The following is a 25,423-nucleotide window of genomic DNA, read 5'->3' as shown; positions in this document are numbered from 1 at the left end:
AGCTGCTGAAAAGTCAAGTGCCTTGTGGAAGTTTCCTTTTGTTTCCAGTTTTCCACCACCTCTGAGAGGCATCTCCTAGGCCTCAGCTGCCCTAATCCCCCCTTGAAAAAAACCCTGGCTCCCACCAGAGCTTCAGGAAGCAAAACCCCAGAGAGTCTTTTGAGAAACCAGGCCCTGAAGTCGCACAAACTTTCATGCTGCTGTTACGTTTTAATCCTCGGCCGATTTGTACTTGAATCATCATGTCACCTGTTTGCTGAACGCTTCCACTACAGCGGGAAGATCACCAAGCTGGGGGCACTAACAGGGGAGGGAGTACGAATACGATAAGCTGAACGCACAGATGTCTAAGCAAACACACACGCACCGTCAGTGCCGCCTCACAAAATGGTGCCTCCCCCTTTCCCCCCACCCTCCCCCGGAGTGCGCGGCGGGGGGGGGGGGGGCGGCACAGGCCACGTGATTGAGAAAGAGGCGGGACTTCTGGGGCAGGTGGGGCACGTGACAGCCGGAGGGGCGGTGCATCCGCAGGAAGTTGGGGGCGCGGCTCGTGGCGCGACTGCGGTGGGAGGTGTCGGTTCGCTCTCTGCGTTCCGCGAACTTAAATTTCGCGACACCGGGTCTGCCTTTGTGCGTTCAGTTCTGTGCTGTGTTCAGCTCTTGGCAGTCTGTTTGCTGATGCATACCTTCACCTTGATTTGAGCTCTGTTACGCTCTGTATGTGTGCTTCACCTCCTTTTAATTTGCAATTTTTTCTCACAGGTCGTGGCTCTGCATATTTGAGAAGATGCTAGCAGGTACATTCACTATACCTCACTCCTCAGATCATTCAAGAGTGTTTAATTCATTATTTTCAGGCAAACTGAAAGCATCTTTTCCCTCTTCTGACCTCTCTCATATACTTCCCTAAGCTCCTGGTACTTTGAGGTGGTGTCCTACTATGTTGCATTTAGGCCAAATGCTAAATTTCAGTATCTTGTGAGCTGACTGATGAATGTGGTATCTCTGATTGTTGCTCTTGGCAACCTGAGATCTGTAATGAACCCAGTGATGCACAGCAGCTTTCTCAAATCGGTGAGGTGATCACTACAGTCAGAGTTGGGTCTGGTGAATGTTACAGGACAGGGGAGGTATAGCTGGCATGGTAAATCTCACTGAGATTTAGGTACAATGTAAGTGAAAGGTTTAGCCAATTCCAGGAATAGTTACCATCTACACTTCTGGAAGACAGTTGCGGCCTGGGGTTTTATGGTTCCAAATTTTGGGCTTGAGTATCTAAATGACAGATGGGCACATAAGTCCAGCCACCTTGTAAATGTAATGCTGGATTTTCTATAGTTTACAAAGTGCTAAGATAAAAGGGGAAAAAAAGAATTATATCCTTGATTGAAGTGGTCTTGCTCTTCCTGGCAATTTTTTCCAGGTCTGAAAATATTTTCAAGTATGTACGCCAGATCCCTCTTCACCTTGCCCCTGCCTGCCTGCCGAGGGGGGTGACTGCACCGAGAACGTAGCAGGAAGCTTTAAGAAAAACGCCGTTAAACTGCAGCGGCGACCGTTGGGGCAGCGGCGCTAACGGTCGCGGCGCGAGGCGCGCCCCGCCTCCGCGAGGGGGGCGTGCCCGCGCCCGGCGCGACCAATCAGGGCCTCCGCGCCGCGGCGGGCGGGGCCAGGGCCGTCGCCTCGGTGCGCCGCCCGCCTGGGGCCGAGCGCAGCAGCCCCGCCCCGCCCCGCCCCGCCCGGCGCGGCGCAGGGGGAGGGCGGGGGACGGGCCGGGCGCCTGCCTCAGTTGACCTTACATCTCTCGTCCTTCCTTGTGCCGTCCTCCGCCCCGCGGCGCTGAGGCCGCCGCCGCCGCCCGGCTGTGCCTGACCGGAAGGATGCGCTCCCGGAAATTCCGGCGCTGTGGCTGTGTGGGATAAACAGTAATGGCGGAGGCTGTGGCTCTAGGAACAACGGCGGGCGCCGCGGCCGCCGCAGTAACAGCAGCGACAGCGCTGGCGGGAGCTACGGCCACGGCCTCGAGCCCCGCCGCCGCGCCGCCCCCCGCCGCGGGGCCGGGAGGGGGAGGGGGCGGCGGCTGGACCAAGCAGGTCACTTGCAGGTAGGCGCTGCCCGCGGGGGGGGAGTCGGCTTCCCCCCCCCCCACCCCACCGGCTCGGTGGCCCGTTCCTCCCCTTCCCCCCGCCGCGCGTCCCTCCCCCCCCCGGCAGTACATACGCAGGGCGCGCGCGCCCTCCCCAACGGATCCTCCAGTCCGTTGGGGCGGGGGCACCTTGGCGGAAGCCGGGGGTGGGGGGAAACGGCCGCGGCCGGCCCAAGGGCGCCGCGCTCCGCGCCCCGTTGCGCCGTGCGGCGGCGATGCGGGCTTGTGGGGGATGTAGTTGCGGCGCGGGCAGGTCGTGCCGGAAGTGGCGGCCCTTGTCATGCGCCGGGGTTAACCGTCCCCCGGGAGCGGGGCCCGCTCGCGGCGGGAGGGCGGGGGTGGCTGTGGCGGGTCGGCTGCTTTGGGCGGGTGGGGGCACCTTCCTGGTCCGTGGCTTCCCTGGTTCATCTGTGGAAGCTGCCTGTCCCTTTGCAGTCGCTCGGCAGGCGCCGCTTAAAAGAGCGACTGTAGTTGCGTGTGCTGGCGGGTCTTGGTGGGGTGTGGAGAGCCACGCTTTCTGCGTGTGCAGAATACACGCTGTCGAACGAAAGGCCTGTAACGAGATTCCAGAGAATGTGATAAAGCAGGAAATCTAAAATGTTTAAACTTTTGTCCTTTTGATTTCGTACTTAGTAGCGTAAAAGTAATTGTAAAACATTGAATTAAGGGTTGATATAGCTAAGAGCTTGTATTTATTAAATAAGGGAATGGAGTTAAGTTATAATACACTGAAAAGCATAAGGAATGCTGCTACTTCAGTGTTACATTAACATTCTGTATGCTGCATCACTTACTCTTTGCATTTTGCTTTAGAATGCATTTCTGACCATATTAAAATCTGATCAATCTTTATAAGGGAAAATGCAGACTATATACTGCATACTGTAAGGTTTACATGATGAGTTGCTGCTGGACTTATATTGCTGATCTGTTTGCAGATTGAATATAAAACATTTTTTTGTGAATATAGTATATTCACAATATGTACAATATTAATATATGGAAATAATTTATATCATAATCCAAGATTAACTTTCAAGGAGTTTTTTTAATAAAATCTGTAAAATTTTTAACGATGTATATATTGCTGGACAAGGCTATTCAAAGTTCCTTTTATCATAAAAGAACATCTTGGGAGGCAAGGAAGAGGCTCCTGATTTTAGTGCAAGAACGGTATCTTTTTTTGCCTATTTTGCCATTTTTTGCTAAATCTTTGCCAGTATTTTGTCAATTGTAGCTTCAAATAGTGAAATTAAGAACTGTTGTTTCACAATCTCGGGGAGCTTGCTCCTTGCGTCTTGCCTTTGTGCTGTTAAGTATGCCCTGTAGTATCTAAAGCATTCTGATTAACTGTACAGCACTGTTTATTTTGGCTAATGCACCACAATGTATCTATTTGGGAAACAACCGTTTCTGAACTCTCTGTGAGTACTTCTGTGAGTTTTGCATATGAATAGCCAGGTTAATATTTGATATGGGGCTGTTAAAAGTAGGTCAGTGATGGGGAAATAACTGGAAATTCTGCTTAGCTCAGCTTTAAGTGAGCTTCAAGGGCACAGGATAGCGCTTTTAATATATAAGTTGCCTCATTATTTCTGAAGGGTGAAAGGTATTGGTGATATCTTTTTTGCTCAGGTAACAGACATAAAAGCGAACAGTGACTGCCACAATTTATAAGCGCTCGTGCTCACTGATGTCAGTACCATGCAGTGAGTCTGCCTAACAAATAAATTTTTACAAGTGCTTGAGAGTAGTGGAAAATTAAAAACTACTCTTTGTAATGGTTAGCATACTTTAATGTGAGCTTAACTAAAAACAAGGTCTCAGCTTTAGACCTATTAAATTCATCTTGATTATTTGTTCTTTTTGAGTAATATTTCCATTTATTCTATTTATTTTTCTAAGTGGGCTTTTCAAGTTGTGGGTTGAATAACTTTCCTCAGATTTTTTAAATGGAATTGACAGTCCATCTGAGCTGTTGGCTATGTCACAGAATCACAGAATGGTTGAGGTTGGAAGGCACCTCTGGAGATCATCTAGTCCAGCCCCTTCCCTCCCCCCCCCCACTCAAGCAGGGTCACCTAGAGCATGCTGCCAAGGACCTTGTCCAGATGGCTTTTGAATACCCATCTCCAAGGATGGAGACTCCAGCCTCTCTGGGTTTTGTTCTAGTAGTCTGTTACTCTCATAGCAAGGAGGTTTTTCCTTATATTCAGAATGTGTGATAAGAGTATTGTTTTACTTTTCTTCTTTATTTGAGTTTGATCTCAATAAGATGTATTCCTGTTGACTTATGAAGAGACTGTACTTTTTGGTATTAAATTTTTATCTTTGCAAAAGACCTGAGGATTTAACTGTGAAATTTAATAGCTTTTCAAAATAATTTTTTTTCAACCTTGTAGCTAAAGCATCTTCTGTTTTGCATAACACTGCAAACACTCCATTTGTTTAGAGGCTTTCTTTACTGGAATTGTCATGTGGCTGACAGCAGATATTGCCTGAAACGCTTCTGGGAGGTAGGTAGTCTCTTCGGTATAAATACTTCACACTTTATGGCTGGTGAAAGAATATTCCTGTTTTGTCACAGAAGTGAAAGTTTTAGAATTGGACAAGTAAGTTTTTACTGTTCTTTTGAGTACTTGGAATTATAAATTGGTTGGCTAATCAGTTTTGTTATGTCAGTGTGACGTCTGTTCGAACGGATGGCTCTCATCTGGGAGTGAGACACAGTAAATAAAATCAAGGACTTCGGTTCTCCTAGGTTCCCAGTTTTGCACACTTTACCCTTATATTTGTCTTGAAGTTAAAGTCTAAAAGCTTGAGTGTAAAAATCACAAATTCATTGTGTTCCTTAACAGAGCATGAGAAATCATTTTCTAACATTGCTGCTGTGGTTTAGTTCTCAAGGCTTTTTTTGTGGATAGTAATTTGTAATCTTTTAGTCTGGAATAAATTGTAGGAGAATAAAACTCAACTTCATAAATACTTATGATCCTTTCATTAGATGATGAATTAGGAATTAGAAAAAGAACAGTAGTCCTTTTTCAGCTTCTCTGTTCTTCCTTATTTAGATGGTTATATGGTTTTAGAAAGCAGTGGTATAGACAACATTTCTCCCTAAAGAGTTTTCATTGATATTTCTTTTCCAGATTTCACACAGCATTACTTTAAGTAAATGACTTGACTTTTATAGATCATTTCATTCAAGTTTTCAATGACTGAAGACAATCAGAAAGCCTTATAGTAGTGAATTGGTGTATCTTGAGGATTGAGCACATTGTCTGCATCTTCCCTGTTCTTTCTGAGAACCTAGAGCGAGTATTTATCCATTCTTAGTATGAAGAGTCTGAATTGGTAAAGTGTGCTCAGTTCAACATGATAATAGTAGTGAGGTGCAGAGCCTGCTTTTATTGCCCTTTCTTAGCTGCTGTCTTTTAGATCGCACTAGTTTCTTGCTGAAGGAGATTGGGCAAAAGGGATAGGGCAGTGATACCTACTTTATATATTTTTTATTTTTTTTTATTTAAGATTGTTGACTTGTGTAGAATTTCTTCAGCCACACATTTGGCTGAAGGTCCTATCTGCTAGGTTAGAACAGCATGTCTGATCTGTTCGCTGCTATCTGCTTTCCTGGGAATTCTCAGTCTTCCTGTATGGCACCTAAAGAAGCTAATGAATGTAGCCAATCCTTATGCTGAGCTTTCCCCATTGTCAATTTTGGAAATGCCTCCATTTTTGTAGGGGACTCAGGTTTATACCAAGTATGACATTTTAATTAGGCAAAAACAATAGTTTAATAAACAAAGTGTGACCTGGACCAAAATTTAGCATACCTAAAGTTAAAAAAACAAAACAAAAAACCAAACAAAACCAAACCAAAAAAACCAAAATGCACCTAAATAAGCAAACCTATTACAAGGTTCAAAAGCTATGGGAATGAAGTATAGCATATGTATATCACTAGGAGGTTTACAGGGGCTAAGACTTCTAAAATATAAAAGAAGCTTTCTGGGAGAAGCTATTACAGATTTAAACTGTAGTTACTTGTGTTTAAAACTGTGCTGCCTTCCTGGTGATTGTAAATGCTTTTTTTCAGCTTAAGAATTGAGTGAAAAAAAATCTTCAGTAGGTTATTATACTGTAAAGTATCCCTGAAATCAAGGTAATTGAAACCTGGATAAACTATAAAAAATTAGATATTCCAGTGTTCTGGTTGTAGCCTCTGTACCACCTGTGCTGCCTGGAGCTGTTGGAGAACTGAGTAGTCTTATAACCTTGGGCAAGTGTCTTCCATATAATAATAATAATAAAAAAAAGCTCATCAGATCTTGTCTACAACTTGGAGCTTTTACAGCTGCTAAACTTGATTTCTATGCCATTTTTTAAGCACCCGTCCCCCATGAAAATTAGGATTAGTTGAAACTTTTTTTTTCAGTGATATGGTACCAGTGGAGGCAATTACAACTTTCTGGATGGCTGTTGGGTGTGTTGATACCACTCATATTGTACAGTCATGCAATGAACTGAACTGGGGAGGTGATCTGGGTTTAAAAAATAAAGGGGGAGGGGACCCCAAACCTCACAGCTTTTTTCGTTGGCTGTTTCTCAAGTCTGATTCCCTGTGCAGCCTCATGAGTTTATGCTAATATAACTGAATGGGAAAGGCAGACTGCATTGCTGCAAGAATAAATACTTACTGAATGGCAGCATCTTAGATGCTTTAGAGAAAAATCAGTTATATACCTGTCTTGATCCAGTTTTAGTCTTTCAAATGAAATGATATTTTCTATGTATGGTATTCTCTATGTATTTGACAAAATGCAAATTTCAAATATTATTCTGCGTATCTCTGAGCGTGGCAGGTAATGTGTGTTATTCTCACTGCTGAGAATCATTTTTGCTCCTGTATCCAGAAACAGGAGATTTGTATTAGTGGCATGAAAAGTTATTATTAAATGGAACACTCATTGTGGAAAGGTGCTTTCCAACAGAATCTGTTAACTTTCTAGACCAAAATAATGTAAACATATACTCTGTGTTTTAGCGTTATTACTTTTTATACAGGAAATAAGTGCATTTTAGCCAAAATTGCTATTTTATATGTAGAATATAAACTTTAAGTGACCTTAAAAATTAGTCATCTTTCGCCTTAAAGGAAATAAAAAGTAGGTGTAATCCTTAGACAAATATATTTTGGTCCTTCCCCTCCAGCCTTCTGGTTTGAATGATACTGAGTTTGCTGGGAAGGAATGCTGGTCTTTAAAAGTGACATGTGAATTAAATTATTCTATCTTATGGCTGTTTCAGATTTCCCACTGCCCTCCCCTCCAGTTCTAGCTGACCATCTTGATGTAATGAACCATGTCAACTTTCAGAATTATCATGAATCTGTATTGGTAAAGGATCTTCTAATTTGGGCAAGCGGAGAAGGAAAGGGACTTAGGCTGTCCATCTACTGGTCAGACAGAGCTCCTGGCTCTGAGTCTTAGGTATTTAGGATCAGTTAGGTGGACCAAGTACTTGACAGGAGTCCTCGCTTTAAGCTGTCTTAAAGGCTTTAATGCCTTTCTCTTAGTTGCAGCCCTAGTGGTGCACCAGCATGCTATTGGCTTAAATGACTGTGTGGCTGTGCAGTAAGGCTGAACAGCGATCTGAGCTAGATTAAAAATAACCATGTGGGCAGCAAAAGGAATGTCAGGTTACATCTGAAGCCATTTCCTGATCGGAGTCAGCAGGTGGCTCTGAAATTCCACGCTGTGCTGTTTGGAAGCAAACAAAGGGTGAACGAACAGTTGTTGAAGTACCGCTGGCAATGTTTACCTTGGCTTATTTTTGACCCAGCTGGTTTGACTCCCATCCCTTAAAGCAAACCAGAAATTCCGGTTATGTGGTGGTTCCACGCACTTGTTTGTGGAGCGTGGGTTATGGTGCGTGTGTGTTTTGGGGGGGGAGTGTAGGCGGTGGGGAGCGTAGCATGCGCCGGCATGGCTGTTTGTGTAGCTGCCGGGCAAACCTGACTGGGGTGCCCATCTGTGTGGGGAGAAAATCCCACAAACTGTGCTCTGGCTTATTATTTGTTCTTATGTAGGATCACCTTTCTAATCTGGTTTACTATGTGGCTTTAGTGTACTGGTTGGTGATAGTTTTGAGGTGTGAATTGCAGCCTGGTTGCTAATTGTCAACTGGTAGTTTATAAAACTACTTTAGATGCATATGTTCTTAGTATATTGAATACGCCATGGGGCAATTGGCACTCCTAAGACTCATCTCAAGTTTCATTATATTCCTCGTTGACTAGTATTTGACTACAAATGTAGAAAGAGACTGAGTTGACCTGTGTTGCCATAAAATGGGCATTTCTTTGTCACTGTATTTTCCCAGTTTATTCAGCTGTGAGACTTGTGTAGCTGTAGAATACTTGAACGTTTAAAGGGTGTTAAGTGTGAGGGTATTGCAGCTTTCCAACAGGGGCTTTAAAGAGTGTGGCAAGCACTGAAATATGTGCTTGTTTTTCATTATCTGAGTAAATAGTAGTGTTTGTGTCTGTATCCTAGCATCTTCATCCACTTACGCCTCATGTTCTTTGACCTTCTTTTCACCTGTAATAGAAATTTAATTTTTCTCTTTGTACTTGCGGCATTTTAAAATTATATCTGTTCAATGGCATGGTACTTTAGAAGTCTATTCACTTGTAACATATAGTAATAGCTATGCTAGTTTAAATCTATTTTGTTGAAGTGCTGCAGTCACTTTAAATTATTCTCTGGTTTGCCTGAGGCAATATTAGTATCATGCAAACTAGAGGCTAGAATTACGATGCACCTGATACTCAGCTTGCTTGTCATGCTATACTTCTTAGAATAGATTATCACTGTGGCAGGCTATTTAACCTCTAGTTTCTTGTTTGCACCTCATTCTGGAGATCAGAGTAAGTAATTCTTACCTAAAATGGAAGAAGAAAACTTCTGAGTCCACCTGCTAGGCCTTTTTTTTTTTTTTTTTTTTTTTTTTTAATAACTGAAGAGAATGAGACAGCCAGGATAACAGTTTCTTCAGTGTTTATTTATCTGCTGTAAGCTCATAAAGTGAATGCTATCCTATTCAGAGGCAGCTCTTCCTCAGCATTTTGACAAACCTGAGCTTTGTAGAATTCTTCCCTCTCTTCCCCCCCCCCCCCCCCCCCGATCTCAGAATACTTTTTGTCTCACTGGCTCAAGTGTTATCCTTTTCATTTTGAAATAAGTTATACAATGATATAGGAACTGCTCTTATTTTTATTATGGTTCACAGAATTTTCTAATAGTCTCAAAACTTTGTCAGTGATTACTACTCCATTTGCAGACAAATGAGCTGACAGCACTATATTGCTTAGGCCTTGTCTTGGGGATAAATTAAGTTCATTATAGCCAACATGAGAGAAATTCTTCATGAGAAGGGAAAGAAGTTCATTGAGGGCATTCAGTTTTAATAGATCTTTCCATTCGGTTTCTTACTCCAAGTATAATGATGTAATTGTAACTGCAGTAAAACTAAGTTGTGTCATACTTCAGCCAAGTCATGTTAACATACTGTATTTCTTCCTACCTAGCTGCAAATGAAAAGCAAAGTGTTGGTAGGGAGGAGCTTTAGTTATGTTAAGTGAATTTTCACTTTGATTTATCTGACTTACTGAAAAAGTAGCAGTCAAGTTCATGTATTTGAACAACTTCAACACTTTTCAAGTCTAGGAGTGTCAACTTAAACGTGCTGTTTTGTAAAAAGCTAACCTGATCTTAGCTCGTGCTGCTGAAAGGTGATCCTGCTGTCTCTGCTGCTGGCCATATGGTGATGTGGCTGCAGAGTCAGCTGTGTTGGAGGATCTGGTCCTGTTGGCGGAGGAAGCAAAAGTACAAATGCAAAGTGGGGGAGGTGTGTGACAGAAGGTGTGCGGACTGGTCCTTTCAGCAGCAAGATAGACTTAGATGGGTGTAATCTCCTGAATCTGTGCTAGTGGTCTTGTATAGGCAAGTTAATCTGAGACCTGAGCCTTTTTTTTTTTTTTTTTTTTTTAAGTTAACTAGCTTTGATATTTTCAGCAAGTTTGTATTTGCAACTTACTTGATATTTCAGGGGCAATGCTTCTCTTTCTAAACTAAAGTATTAGCAATCATGTTGATTGCTGCAGTTGTTGCATAGATATTTGTTGTTGTTGTTAGAAAGACTAACTTGATTGGTTAAAAAAAAAAAAATACTTTAAGCTGTTACATTTTCAGTTGCTGTTTTGAAATGAGCATATTGAGTCTAAATAGTTACAGTACCTGAACTTTAAAGAAGCTTGTATCTTTAGGTTAACACTTAAACCACAGGAGACAAACACTGTACTGTTTTCATAAATAACTGAATTTGAGGATACTTAATTAAACTTGCATTATCTGACATGTTAAAATGCAATAATTTCTATGTGCTTGTAACTTTGAATTTCTGGATTCATTTGAACTGCATTATCTTATCATCTTTACTTCCTTACACTCCTGAAGATGAATAGAGGACTTCTAACATGGGGCTAAGTAATAAATAATATATAAAGTAGGAGCCTTTTGTCTTGATAGAGCAAAAAACAAAGTTGCTACAAATACCTGTCTTAAGTCTCTGAATGTCCAGTACTAATGTATTGATTGAAAATTGATGTGACTTTGAAACTGACAAAACTGGTAGCATTTGGTAAAGTGTCCTCAAAAGCTTTGAACCTCTACTGAAATCTTTCAAGATGGATAAGGCAGCACAATGTTGAAGCATCTAATGATGCAGAATCTAATGATTTCTGGCCCCTATAGCAAAAACTGATGTGTGAATTGTGTCAGATGTAACCATCTATCGCAAACGTGATTTGCATTTTTGGTGAGGAAGTTACTGCTGATTGAATTGCTTGTAAATTCATAATAGATGTAAGCCACCTAGGAAACTCATTTAAGACATGGCTGTTTTCAGTTTTGAATTTGGTAATGGGCTTCTGTTATGTTTCTATTGGTATTGAAACACCAAGATCCTTTATGTCCTCACTGGCTTCCTCCAAGACTTTTTTCGTCTCTGCATCACAGCCCAGGATAAGATTTGCAGTTTTGGACTTTTACAAGCATAAGTCCCTAAGTGTGCTGTCCATTAGAATAGCTGTGACTAAGGGTTCCTCTGCTCTCAGGCTTTCTTAATTTTATATTTATACTGAGACATGTTCCTATGACTTATTAATGTAATAATGTTCTTATTTCAGCATACCTTGATGTGTAAAATAACTGATCATCCACATACCGTGTGTACAGCTTCAATTATTTTCCTTAATTCATGCTGATCTTCTTTTTTGCAGATATTTCATGCATGGAGTTTGCAAGGAAGGAAGCAACTGTCGCTACTCCCATGACCTCTCCACTAGTCAGTCTGCCATGGTGTGCAGGTATTATCAGCGAGGATGCTGTGCTTACGGAGATCGTTGCAGGTAAAGAAATGCCATTGACTATATTTTAGGAGAGTAATTTCTTTGAGTCTCTGAGCAGAAAGCTCACAGAAAGACGGTAAACAAATCTTGAAGTATTTTCCTCCTCCATTGCAATATCAAAATTTATTTAAAAAATAAGTCTTTTTTTGCAGACTACCTGCTCTTGCTAAATATGGTAATATTTGCTTTGCTAAATAAATAGGTGAAGGTGAGGCAAAAATATAGAAAATAACTGGTTTTCATAAAATGCTGTCTGTACAAGTTGGATTTATATTATTAAAACATAACATCACCCTGAAGTTATAAGAAAAAGTATGAACACAGGAAACTGATGCTTTCACAGCTTAGGGATATTCTGTGTCATCTTCTGTCCGCTTTATTAAAATTTTACAGCAATTTTAACATCTTGGCAGCTGTTATGCAAGAACTAATGTTTGCATCATGATTTCAAATAGTACATCATAGTTACCTTTGTTTTCATGTTCATTTGTCAGTTACTATGTGTAAGGAAGATAGCCCTCTGTATATCTGCCAGTGCTACTTTCTTGAAGGCCTATTTTTAAAATATGTGCTTCACAGCTTAGGTTTCAAAGCTGACATTTGGTTGGGAGCCTCTGTTTAATATATAAGAACTGTGATGCTTCATCTCTTTTGTTTTCAGTCTGACACAAGGAAGATGAATCACAATTGCTTAAGTGTTTCATAATCTCCATGAAGTCTTTCCCTTCCTCCTTGAAAAAAAAGTCAGCAATTGTCTAAGACTTCATGGGAAAATAAATCACAGGTCTGCCTTTGTAGTCTACCAGTTACTGGAAGACGGATTTTTGAGGGAATTGGCATCTTCTTGGTGATAATAAGTAGGGACTTGCAGGGTTCTGAGCCTTATTTTCTCCAATAAGTTGCAAGAGTTATTAGATATAATTCCTAAAGTTTCACATGAAATCTGAATGAAGCAAGATGCTAAGATTAGACAAAGTATCAACAAATCACTTAGATTGGAGGGGACCTTTGGAGGTCTTCTAGTCCAAGCCCAGCCTGAAAGCAAGGCTGGCTTAGCTTAGGTTGTTCAGGACATCGTCCAGTCAAGTATTGAGCATCTCTGAGGATGGAGATTCTGCAGCATCTCCGGGCACCTGCTGCGATGTTTAAATTCTCTTACGATGACATTTCCCCCCCCCTCCCGATATCTAACGTGAATTTACCTTGGTGCAACTTGTGTCCATTGACTCTTATCGCCGCACCTGTATGAAGACTCCAGCTCTGTCTTTTCTAAGTCCTCTCACTAGGTAGTTGAAGACAGGAGTATCTCCCTGTAGTCTTCTCTAAAAGCTGAGCAAACTATTTTTTTTTTCTTGAGTAATACTGCATGTATGTAATAGCTGTAGGACCAGATTTGGACATACTTCAAGTGCGTTCTATGAAGTTCAGTAAAAATTGTATGTGTTGCTGCATTTCCTACAAGATCATTGAATGCATTCCATTTCCTTAAGCAGTGTTGACAGGTTACACACTTCCTTATAAAGGGTCATCAGTGGCTTTCTCTTTCAAGCCATTTCCTCTTGCAAAGTGGTGTTTTACAACTTAATCAATTTACTTCCAGGCTGTAAGACTGCTGTATAGAGGTATTTCTTATCAAGCGTTTATATACTTTAACTTGTTAGATATGAACATACCAAGCCACTGAAACGGGAAGAAGTGACTACTGTGCATTCAGCTGCAAAAACTTATCCCTCAGTATCCTCAGACCTCGCATCACTCCCTGAAACAGCTGAAGGAAGTACTGCTGAGACAGAAGTTGAAAATACAAATCTGGCAGCTGCAGGAGTAGGTGTAGAAGACTGGGTGAATGCTGTAGAGTTTGTCCCTGGGCAGCCATACTGTGGACGTGGTAAGCTGATCATGGGATAACGGTAAATTCCTGTCATGGGTCAACAATTTATACTTAATGAGTGTATTTATTTTAATGCTTTTGTTTTTATTGAATCAGTTATTTGTATTTATGAGTTGTATAAAATATCCTTACATTTTGCGTGCCTTCTCTGGCATGGGAAGGAGAACCGTTCCACATTAGCTACTTTTGCTATCTTTATGTTCTAAAACCTTAGACTTAGACAGTCTCAGCAAACCTGGATTCCTCTTTTTATGGATCTGAATGACTTGATGATTCTCCTTCTTTGAAGCTTGGTTTGCATATACAATAGGAGAAGAAAATAATGCCTGATCCAGTTTGAATGTCACGGTACTGCAAAGATAAACTGCTGCCTTTTAGTTTTTTTCTTTTTTGCAGTCTTCTAAAGGATTTCCAGTGGAGTTGCAGATTCCTGTAGAATGAACTAAAGCCTAATGCTTGCTTTTATGAATCCCCTGCCAATTCAGACTAGAGGCTGAAAAACATCTAGTTACCCTTTTGAGACTTGACTTTATAATACTGTGACAATTTGTTGAGAGTGAGGTTGAAGAATCTCATTTTATGAGACCGGACTTCTTTAGTAGCATACCTGCCACCTTCATTGTCTGCAGAAAGACAGCACAGAGATTTCAAATTTAGGTGGAAAAATGAGCTGAGTGTGTTTACTGCAGCACAATTTTTAATATCTGGTTCTCTACAAGTGAAGACTTATGGCCATAATATTAAAATACTGACTTGGATCCAAAATGGACATTTTATGTCCACTTTATGTCCAGAAGAATTTGAAGTTGTGTCAGACAGTGCTTGTGTTATACTCCTTCACCCCCACAGCCCTACAGAGATTCTCAGACATAAAGAGAGATGTTACCCCCTTGCTGTTAGTGTGCTGCTGGAGCCTGTTCTGGTTTGATATGAGGAAGAATGGAGAGGAAGGAAATGATCAGCAATGTTAACACTTAATTTATCTTCTCTCCAAGACTGACTAAGTTAGCTAGATCAGGTTGCTCAGGACCTTGTCCAGTCATATTTTGATTATTTCCATGGATAGAGATTCCACAACTGCTGGACAACTGTTGCTACTGTTTGACTTCTTTCACAAAAGCTTTTTTCTAATATCTAATTGGATTTTCCCTGCTTCAGCTTGTGTTCTGTCTCTTGCGCTATTGCTGTGCACATCCAAGAGAAGTCTGGCTCCATTTTCGCTGTATTTTTCCCTTAGGTTGTTGAAGACGACAGTAAGATCTCTTCTTTGGGGTCAACAAACCAGTTTGTTCATTTTCTTTTGTATATCATGTGCTTCAGCTCCCTGATGGGGTGGTTGGCCCTCCGCTGGAATCAATTAATTGCTAGTTTAAATAGCCTGAGTTCTTTTAAGTATATTGTCTAATCTTATACCTTTCAGGAGTGCTGCTGCTTTCTCCTTGAATTCCTGAAGCAAAAGGGCACTGTGTTACACCTTTAACCCACATTGTCCTACTGGAACAGTGGGTTTTTTTTGGGGGGAGAGGGGGGAGTCAGACATATATTTTAATGGAAATTCAGGGCTGCCACAGTAATACTCTGTTCTTTGAATCTTGTTGAAGATTTGCTTGTTTCTTATCCTTTGAAGTTTGATATATTTTCATGTGCAAATGTGCTTAGCTGTTTCTATACTGAGCACTGCTTTGTGATGCTAATTCCCATGGCAATTTCTTCTTAAAGCTGCATGTTAAAAAATGTTTCCAGAATTCTTTGCATTTTAGATTGTTTTCTAAAATACTGAAGATTCAAGATTGACAATTTAACCTTGCATAGCTTGGGCTATAATGTTTATCTTTTATTATGAGACAAAACATTCTGCTAATGCAGATAATTCTCTGATTTCGGACTACATTTGATATCTTGAAGGTGACCTTAATGTCTAGCAAAGAAAATAGTGACAGTTCCTCAAACATTGGCTTATTGAAGTACAGGGATGCTTCATTTCCATATTTGTTCTGTCTGTTTATACAGGATAACTTTCATTCAGTCAATTGAGGCGTCTGAGAGCTATCTTATATCCATTCATATGTTTCCAAACCGAAGATTTATTAAGAGGGAGCCCTCTTCCTTGAATTTGAGAAGTCTGAATTTCCAGGGTAGTGGTCATGGAGAAATATGAAGTTGGAGGGAATAAAGGAGTCAAGAGAATAGAGAAGCAGAACTGCAGATTATTCAAGAAGGTTAATCAGATTCCATAAAGATTTTAGTCCAAAATGAACAAACGAATCATTCTTGTTGAGTTTCAAATTCATCTATAATAATATTCTCATGTTCTGAGAGGTTGCTGTTTGTGACTTCTGCAAGAGGGGAGGTTGGGAGTAGAGTTCACCCTTTAATAGCACAGTGAAGAATTTCTTGGGTGGTGACAGTAAGAGAATGGAAGATTCTGTTTTGTATCTGATCTAAGACAAATAATGGCAGAGACCCAGAATTAGTCTGGAGGCACTATACTCAGAAGACTTATCAGCTTTTGATACTAGTATTCCTGACTGTGAATGAGTATCTGGCTGTCTTTGCTTTCTGAGGCAAGCAATCTGTATCTAACTCAACTCTCTTCTCCTTCAGATTCCATCTTTCAAATTCCTGTAGAAAGTGGAGAACTTGCTGTCTTTCAGTGTAGAGGAAGTCACGTTCCTCTTTTAAATGTTGGGACCTGTCAGCAGGAAGGAGCAGCTCAAATTTATTGAGGATAGCTACTATTAGAATCTCCTAGCCAAATATACCTACCCTATTTTGTAAGCTGAAGCCAAAAAGGTTTCTTATAGAAGAGATTTGAAGTTAAACTTTTTGGGGTAGATTTCATGGGCCAGAAGTGCTTTTGTTTTCCTTACTAAAGTAGATGGGGGGAAAAAAAAGTCCAAATAATCCTTTTAATAGCTGCAAATTTGAATGTGGCCTAGACAGAAGCTGGAGAAGGCCTAGTACATCTTGAAAGGAAATACTTACTTTATAGGCACAGCTTCGCCTTAACAGGTTAGGTAATACTTAATGCCTTACATGAAGTTCTTCAGAACTTAAGAGAAATCTCCCTCCCTCTTAGCCTAGAAATTCCCCTGTCACCCATTTTAGTGGGGGCTAGCAACCACATTACTTTCAGTGCATTTAAGTTGTAAAATGATTTAGAGGGGCTTTTAAAACCTCTGTAACAAAATTGTTACAACTTGTGTGACTCCATATTAGCAAGTAGCACAGACCAGGAGAGGATCTGTAGAATAAAGCAGCTGAGCTGAGGCTTCAACACTGCACTCTGTGGAGTTGTTTCTTGGCTTGCTTTTTTTACTTTGGATTAGCTTTGGTCTGGTTTCATGGGCTACATGTTTACTTGCAGCTCAAGTGTGTTAGGTGAGCTCCTAGAGCATGTCTGCTGGTTCAGTTTGTTCAAAAGCTGTCTAGTTCAGGTGCTCCGAGACAATTCTGTGACGTGAATCAAAGCACAGCAAGTAGAGATTGATTGTACAGATGTTTGCTTCAAAAGAGCACTCCTGATGTAAATTAAAATGCTAAGGTCAATAAACCTTGTGAGACACACTCACACATTATTGTGGAGAGTTTTGAAGTTGATCTGGGTATTGAGAAAGGGGCTGCGTGCAAGTCAATAAAGCAGTGGAATAAAGTATGCCGTAGTCATAACTTGTGCCTTGTGTGAGTTTAGCTCTGTTGTCTGTGAAATAGAAAGTGGGAGTACTTTTCAGGAGCCACTTGCTGGGGAACAGTGATTTTGAAAATAGCAGACAGGATTGCAGAGGTAAATACTCTGAAGGATGTTGGATTCAGAGCTACTGAGCAATGGGTCCTGTGATTTTTTTTTTTTTTTTTTTTTGCTTTTTTTTTTTTTTTTTTGCTTTCAGAAATAATGCAAAACTGTAGCAGATACAGGAGATGTGTGGAAGCAGTGAGGCATTCTGAAGTGGAAATACTGCTGTCCTTTCTATTTCATGGAAGTGCAGCCCTAACTGAAGGGAAGTGTCAGTGCTAAAAGGAGGCTGGAAGTGGGAAACTAATATATCATTTTCTCAGCATATTTTACTTCTACTTATGATACCACACTACAGAAGTACCTAGAGTCATTATTAAAGATTGACATTTCTAGAGTTCTATCTTACTGGCTAGACATCTAGACAAGAAGAACAGGTTGTACTCTTTGTGCAAATATGATATTGTGGACAAGGCTGGGATTTTGTACCAATATTGTGCTTGTTGATTTATGGTTTGTGAGGGCTTTTTGGTTGTGTGCGCAGTTTTTTTATTTATTTATTTTTTTTTTTTTTTTAACAACTGTTTAGATTTCTCTTTGTGCCAAGACTTGAAGCTCTGCTCTCTTCTGTGGGCCAGCATTGGAAATCAATGTGTTTTTATATCAGTCTTTGAGGATAATATTTCTCAGCCTTTATTCTTGAAGCATCTTAAGTAATATTTTTTTTATTCATAAAAACACATACTGGATAAGATTTTAACGAAGGATATCCTTCAGAGGAGTGCAAGAGACTCCAGAAACTTTTTCTACTAAGAGCTTTAAATGTGCATCTGATTTTAAAGTATGCATTTTGCAAGGATACAAGATTGCCTTAAGCCAAAGATCATCTTGCCAACCCCTTTAAAAGTAGTACTGTATCACTTGGTGCTTTTGAAACTCAGCTGTACATATTTGGCTGTTAGGTTTCTGTCCACACATATCCACTAATAAGCCTTCTTCATCAGTTAGGGTCAAACAAGACTTCATAAACAGTCATGTTAAGCCAATAATAAAGTCTGTAACAATGTTCACTAGGAAAAAACACATTGGCAAAATGACAGGAGAATAGAAACTGAGTGGTAGTTGTGGTTTTGTTGCTTCTTTGAAGCAACGACAGGATCCCAAACAAATCCCAATGAAGAGAGAGAGAGAAGGGGCGGGGAAGTATCAGTCCATAGGAGCTCATGAGGAAATGAGGTAATGAGGATTTATTTGCTCTTTTGGTTGGGAACTACTTACTGAAAATAAGCAGCCTGACAGTTTAGGTGTTATTCTGTCACTCACTTGCTTTTGAAAAGATGTTTCCAGCAAACAGACTCATCTAAGATCAGCATGACTGACCTTTAAAAGTCAACAGGACCATCTTCAATTTTAAGAAACAAGAAGCAGACTTGAACTTATTTTGAGAGTTAACATTTTCCTACACTAATCTTAAATACTTGCTTCTCCCCTGAAACTATGACTCTCCAAGACTTGATTTTTCAGTTTCTCTTTGTGTCCAAAAGCTGAGAGGCTAATAAATGCTTGTCATAAGTTTCATGAGGATGAGAACTTTGTGTGCGAGCATGCAGCCTCTGGTTCTTTTTTAGGAGGAGGCAATCTTGCTTTGCTTTCACTGCTCCAAGTATGCCTTTAATAGATAACAACAATACTACTACTTCAAATCTAGTGCTCACAAGGCTTATAAAAATGTATTTTTTATAGCATATGTGACTTTTCTAGTCCAGTTGCTGTTCTTAGTGTTTACTCTGGTTTGCTCCCCTCTATTTCTTAAGTTATATAAAATTTCAAGTTGACTGTTTTTTATCTTGTAACTTAGCTTATCACCCTACTTATGTAACGATCTCAATGTTGACTTGTGTTATCACAGACAAGCATATGTTCAAGAGCCACAAGGAGAAGTGGTAAGCAGAAGCTATCTAAATAGAGTAGTGAAACAAACAGATTTCAGTTCAATTTAGACTTAGGTAGGGATCTTAAACTCCTGAATTTATTTTCCTTGGGCTTTTGGGGCTTTTTGGACTTTAGAGTCTCTTAAAACTAAGTTTACATTCCTGACTTAAGCTGACCTGACTTAGGCTGACCTTTTGATAAGGCCAGACTAAATTTCTGTTGAGGAGGAAAGGTTTTTCGGTCTCTTGATTGCTCTTTTGACCCCATTCTGAATTGGGGGCTGATGCTATTTGTCAGTATTCCAAAAATGAAGAAAAGCTGAATCTAATAGATAAAGGAATTTTTCTGAAGATGTTGCCTTAGTTAGATCCTCCTCTACTTAGGACAGTGGTGTAAGTGTGCGGGTTGTTTGTTCCTGAGTCATCTCAGCCTGAACAACATGCTAATCAACCTGTGCATAAGAAACTGCTTGTGTGGTGTTTCCAGACCACATTAGTTATGCTGGATATACTTTTACTGCTTCAGCTATGCCATTTCTGGGGGAAAAAAAATGTTAATTTTAGTTGTTGTTAAAATGATTTACAAAGCAATGAGAGGATTTTAACCTTATTTAATTGCTGCTGATCAGAATTTTTCTAAAAATATATTTAAATCACTGAGAACTAGTGAAATTTTCCAATGTTGGACTTAGCCTGTAATTGAGTTTGAAACTTGTCACTGAAACGTTATCTTGATAGTTTCAGCCTTGGCTGGACTGAAGAATGAACAAATCATACTTCGAAATTCTTCTTGTGTTCTTGAGTGGGGAAAACAGCTGTTCTTTCAGGCTGAAGGCTTGTGAAACTTGGGTTGAAATGAGCCTCGGTTTTTTGCTACATTTTTTTGGATAACTATAACTGAAGTAGGGTACCTCAAGGACTTCTTTACATTAAAACAATGTATTCTCACTCCCAGTGTTCTCAATATGCCTATATTGCTTACCATCTTTAATTTTGTTCCCAGCTGCCCCTTCCTGCACTGAAGCACCTTTGCAGGGAATGGTGATTGAGGAAGAGTACGAAAAGCAGCAAGCAAATGTGGAAATAAAGAAGCAGCTGTGCCCCTACGCTGCAGTAGGAGAATGTCGTTATGGAGAAAATTGTGTTTATATCCATGGGGATGTGTGTGATATGTGTGGATTGCAGGTCTTGCATCCAGTTGATGCTGCACAGAGATCCCAGCACATAAAGGTAAGCAAACAACTGTCTGGTTTTAAACAGCTTTGAGTTATTGCTTCCTAGCTCCCTGCAATCACTTGCCACTAATTCCCTTTCATTTGAAGGTGCGTGCAGGTCAGGCAGTGAATGAAATTCCTGTTGTAAACTGGACCATTTCCTGTCAGGGCCATATTTGAAAGCAGCTGGATATCCTTATCTATGCTAGGAGAGAAGTCTGTATGAAGATACTAAAGCTTTGTTCTTTGCCTAATAAAACTGGATGGTCTTTTAAACTGCCTTTCTCATGTTTAAAAGCAATGTTTGCACTTGTCTGAGGAAAGGAGTTTGAACTCTAAGTTGGTTGTTACCCGCTATCTGAGCTGTAAGGTGTTTTTTTTTTTTTTTTGGTTTGTTTGTTTTGTTTTTTTTTAAGATAAAAGCTTGGCAACTTAATCATTTCTTTCATTGTGGAAAATGGCAAAGTAAACTTTAAAACTGAGTCTAAAAATCTGTTTAGAGTTCATGAGGTGACCACCTGTCTCTGTAGTTGTTTTCTTTGTCTCTCCTTTTCAGTCTTGCATTGAAGCTCACGAGAAGGACATGGAACTTTCATTTGCTGTCCAGCGTAGTAAAGACATGGTGTGCGGGATATGCATGGAGGTGGTGTATGAAAAAGCTAATCCTAGTGAGCGCCGCTTTGGGATCCTCTCCAACTGCAGCCACACTTACTGTCTCAAGTGCATCCGCAAGTGGAGGAGCGCTAAGCAATTTGAGAGCAAGATTATAAAGTGAGGCACTTTCCCATTTCGATTGTGCTTTGTTACTATGGAAGAACTTAGTAACTCTTGACAACTTGCAACAAACTCCCTCTGCACAGAGACTGCATTGAAAGAGTACTAACTTTAGTTTGGAATTGAAGTAATTGTTAGGGATAATATTTACACTCTGATTTGGTTAATACAGATTAAATTTGCAAGGCTTGCTTAATGGTAGAAAATGACTTTCATTTAACTAGTAGTGTGTTGTCCAGTGGTTACTCTTGGTTACATCTTGGACACCCAGCCAGGATTCTGAAAACAGATTAACCAGTTCAGAATGTATGCTTAATTCATTGCTGCCCTAGTTCATTAGTTAGCTGACAAACCATTTCTCCACTTAAAGGCTGTTCTTTAAAAAAAAAAAAAAAAAAAAAAAAAAATCCAACCCAATAAATACAGAAATCAAACCAAAATAAATTTATTTAATTCTAAAGAAAAAGGAGTCTGTGTGAAGTGTTTTTTCAAGCTTCTTTGAGTCAGGCTGATCAGCTGCCAAGTTGAGCTCTTAAAGAAGAGAGTTAAGGGTGTCTTCATGTGTAAGAGAAAATCTAGATTGAAAAGTACATAGAGGAAGTGTGCAGTACAATACACCTTTAAAGATGGATATATGCCATGCCTTATTATATAGGAGAGAGCGCCCTGTAATGTGGAATTTTGCAGCACGGTCTGTTCATTCCCCAGGTCCTGCCCAGAATGTCGGATCACATCTAACTTTGTCATTCCAAGTGAGTACTGGGTGGAGGAGAAGGAAGAGAAGCAGAAACTCATTCAGAAATACAAGGAGGCAATGAGGTACGAGCACTGCAGCCTATTGCCAAGTTGAGACTGCAGAGATAAGGGCACACCTGCAGAAGAAGGGTGTTAACGTAAAGCCCTCTCATACCTCCTTTCCACCCCCACTTGTGAAGCGCATCCTTACCTATCCACCCACAGATGCATGTAACCACACAGCCACTAAGCTATTCCTATGTACTTTGACCTCAGTCTCTTCCGTACGCACACAGAACACTGGTGGTATAGCCGTAAGGTAGTACAAGCTTGCGCACTGTGAATCATCAGCGTCCCTATGCATGCATCGACCCACACACGTACTGGGTGTGCACATTGTGTAGTACATCGTTTCTGTGTGTAAGTGTTTTACTGGCAAAATGTCTTCAGCTTCAAATGGTACCCAAGATCCTCTTGGACTGTAGGTAAATGCAATTCTGAAATCTGGTTGGGGCTACTGTGAGTAAGGGTTGCGGTATTTTCCTTTCCAGCAACAAGCCATGCAGGTATTTTGACGAAGGCCGTGGGAGCTGTCCATTTGGAGGGAACTGTTTTTACAAACATGCATATCCTGATGGCCGCCGAGAGGAGCCACAAAGACCGAAAGTGGGAACATCCAGTAGATACCGGGTCAGTGCTGCTGTTCTGTTTTTTTTTTTTTTTTTTTTTTTTCCTTTCTATACAGAGGGAGAGCAAGAGGGGTGTTTGTTAAATCGGCTGCCTTGAGAGGATGAGAGCAGAATGTGAATTTTTCTGACTTCTGAGAGACCTCTGTAATGATGGATTTGCATGAGTTGGTGGTCTAAATTCAGGGAGTGCTGGAGGCTGACAAGGCAAGAAAAAAATTCTAAAACTTTCCTAGTACACCAGCATATTTAAGTGGAGATGTTGGGCAACTTTAAAAGGAGTGCGTAAGGGTAAATTCCACCAGAGGTCAGTATCTCTCTGAATGAGAAACACTGTTTCTTGCATGTTAGAAGGCACCCTGGGGGCTGAACCTTGTCAGCTTCTGGGAAGACTGTGACCTTGTACTGCTTGGTCACCTGGGGCAATACCTGTGTTCCACTTGCAGGCCCAGCGGAGGAATCGGTTCTGGGAGTTCATCGAGGAGCGAGAGAGCAGTCTCCCCTTTGAGAATGACGAGGATGAGGTGGTGACCTTTGAGCTTGGTGAGATGTTGCTCATGCTGTTGGCAGCAGGAGGTGACGATGAGCTAACGGATTCCGAGGACGAGTGGGACTTGTTTCACGATGAGCTGGAAGATTATTATGACTTGGATCTATAGCACCTGTCAGTGGAGTGTGGACTGTTGTCTTGGCTTCAGGCAGTAGCTATTACCTGTGGTGTTGTGGCAGTGCCTGTGTTTCTCCTAGGCAGGCCTATCAATTCCAGGTGCTGTTGTAATAACTTTTACCCAGGGTCTGTCTCTTCCCATCCTATCCCACCCTAGGAGTGTTGTTTTTCTCTGTTTAAACAAATAACAAGAAATAAATCTTTAAAATGTTAGTTTTTGTAAAAAGGAATTTAACTGTCAGACAGTTAGCTTAGGTTTGTTGCTTCATCTGTGTACCCAGCAGAGTTCACCCAGTTCAAGGGTTAAAGTGTTTACAGGACTTCCACACTCATTTTGAAGAGCCCAGATACAAAAATGAGCAGTGGCCATGCAGTGGGGATGTAAGTTGGCTGATGGCCTTTTTCCTGCTATGGACTTTGTATCGATATTTCTGACTTCAGGCCAGATGCAAATACTTTTTCTGGCATCAGCTCTGTTCCAGCCCCCTCATGTACACGTCTTCATTTGTGATTTTGGTCTCTTGTTTACTTGCACATTACTATTACTACTGTGTAACCAGAACCAGGTGTGAATGTTCCGGGTTTTTACTGTGTTTAGCATGAAAGGAAAATGTCTTTGTGAAAGGAGAACTTTCTATGTGTATATACAGATAAATGTAGAGTTGGACCTCAAGAGTAGGGAGACTCTGTATAAGTTAAAAATAACGAAACCACCTTTCATCCCCTCTTGGTGCATGAAGCCTAGCCTCCAATTGGAAATGAAACTGGTTTAGTGGTATCAGCCCATTCTGTGGCAATGATCTTAACTGTCAGGTATAACTTAGAAGATGGCACTCCCTAATAAAGCAGCTCTCTTTCATGTGTATTATTAGGGTTGTCCAGGAGCAGAAATTCGGTTAGCCAAAGTGGGGTCAGCACACTCAGTGATCCTGAGGAACACCAGAGGCCTCTGAACTGCATTGCTCTGTAAGTTTTAGAACTTCAGGTAGCCATTTAAGTCATGGGCTTTGCTAGGAAATCACTGTGCCTCTCAGCTGGTTCAAGGTACGTTTGCCTGAGTTGGGCAGGTTGCCTGGTAAAGCTGTTCAGCTTATGTGAGTTACTGCTTACAAAGTCAGTCATGCAGTTTCTGGCTGTAATTGCATTGAGAAGAACTAACTTTGCCACCAAAGCTCCAGCACAGGAATTTTAACCTTGCATTATGTTAGTACTGTTTTTTATTGACTTGTGGATGCCCCGTGATCTGTTCTCCTGCTGCTCTTGTCCCCTAGACTGCATCTCCTTTCACTTTTAAATGGAATGAGCAATTGTTCCGAGGTCTATGATGTATTGTTTTGCAGCTGCCTTTTGTAAGAAGCACTTTTCCCAAATAAAAAAAAAATCAAAAAAATTAAACAAGGAGTCTGCTTATTCTTTAAGTTGGAAGCTCCTACATTTCAGCTTGGTTTTTGTATTTTCGTAATATAAGGGTGATTTATTCTTGATTCATGCATAATTGTGTCACACTAATGTGGAATTTTAACTTGGTTACAACTTCTTTCCAACAAAGAGCCTTTAATAAACACATTATTAGTGGGAATAGAGAGAAGTGTAGCTTGCTTTCTTGGAAACAAGTTCTGAAGTATGGTATTAACTTTGTCCTGAACAAAATAAATTGCAGTTTGCATTCTGTTGATGCTATAGGGTGATAGCTTCCTGTTGAAATGCTGTTTGGACAGCAAGTCCAAGCATTGCTACAAGCTGCTTTCTGGTAATCCACACCCTTCTCTGAGCCTGTTTGTTCAGAAAGAAGCATTCTTCTGGAGAAATACATAAAGATAGAAATAAATTACTGGAAATATATTCAGATCTGATGAGGAAAATGACTACAAACAAATTAACTGAACAGTCTAAGACCAGCTTTAGTCTGTTTAGGTTTTGATTATGTTTTTGCAGAAACAAGTAGCAGGAGAGAAGAATTTGAGCTTAACTTGCACAAATGCCATTAAAATGGAGACAGAGAATGAGAAGAACTGGAGGCTACAAAGTAGAACTAGTCTTTCCTGTGTAGTGAACATAACTTATTAGCATCTTAATGGACAGCTGTGTTCAAATGTATACATGTATAGTTCAACAAAGATGCCCTCTTGTAAGAGGGAGAAAGGTAATAGGCTTGCCAGTGAAAACACATCATGGAT

At 40.7% G+C, this 25,423-nt stretch overlaps 1 protein-coding gene across 2 annotated transcripts; it reads left to right on the top strand.

Annotated features, from left to right (window-relative positions):
- The first annotated feature begins 684 nt into the window (after positions 1 to 684).
- Positions 685 to 24,644, top strand: MKRN1 (makorin ring finger protein 1). Of its 2 annotated transcripts, none has more exons than XM_062589739.1 (8): positions 685 to 717; positions 11,487 to 11,615; positions 13,277 to 13,503; positions 20,174 to 20,400; positions 20,941 to 21,155; positions 21,867 to 21,977; positions 22,445 to 22,583; positions 23,026 to 24,644. In XM_062589739.1, exons 2-8 carry the CDS (start codon positions 11,494 to 11,496, stop codon positions 23,236 to 23,238), a joined length of 1,254 nt encoding a protein of 417 aa, XP_062445723.1. In that variant the 5' UTR covers positions 685 to 717; positions 11,487 to 11,493; the 3' UTR covers positions 23,239 to 24,644. The 2 variants fall into 2 exon arrangements, with proteins under 2 accessions (XP_062445723.1, XP_062445713.1); XM_062589729.1 differs by lacking the exon at positions 685 to 717 and adding an exon at positions 1,757 to 2,104.
- The last annotated feature ends 779 nt before the right edge of the window (positions 24,645 to 25,423 follow it).

This window comes from Rhea pennata, chromosome 1, assembly GCF_028389875.1.
Source record: "Rhea pennata isolate bPtePen1 chromosome 1, bPtePen1.pri, whole genome shotgun sequence".
Classification (NCBI taxonomy): domain Eukaryota; kingdom Metazoa; phylum Chordata; class Aves; order Rheiformes; family Rheidae; genus Rhea; species Rhea pennata.
Note: the sequence above shows the minus strand (reverse complement) of the source record. Positions and strands in the feature narration are given on the sequence as shown.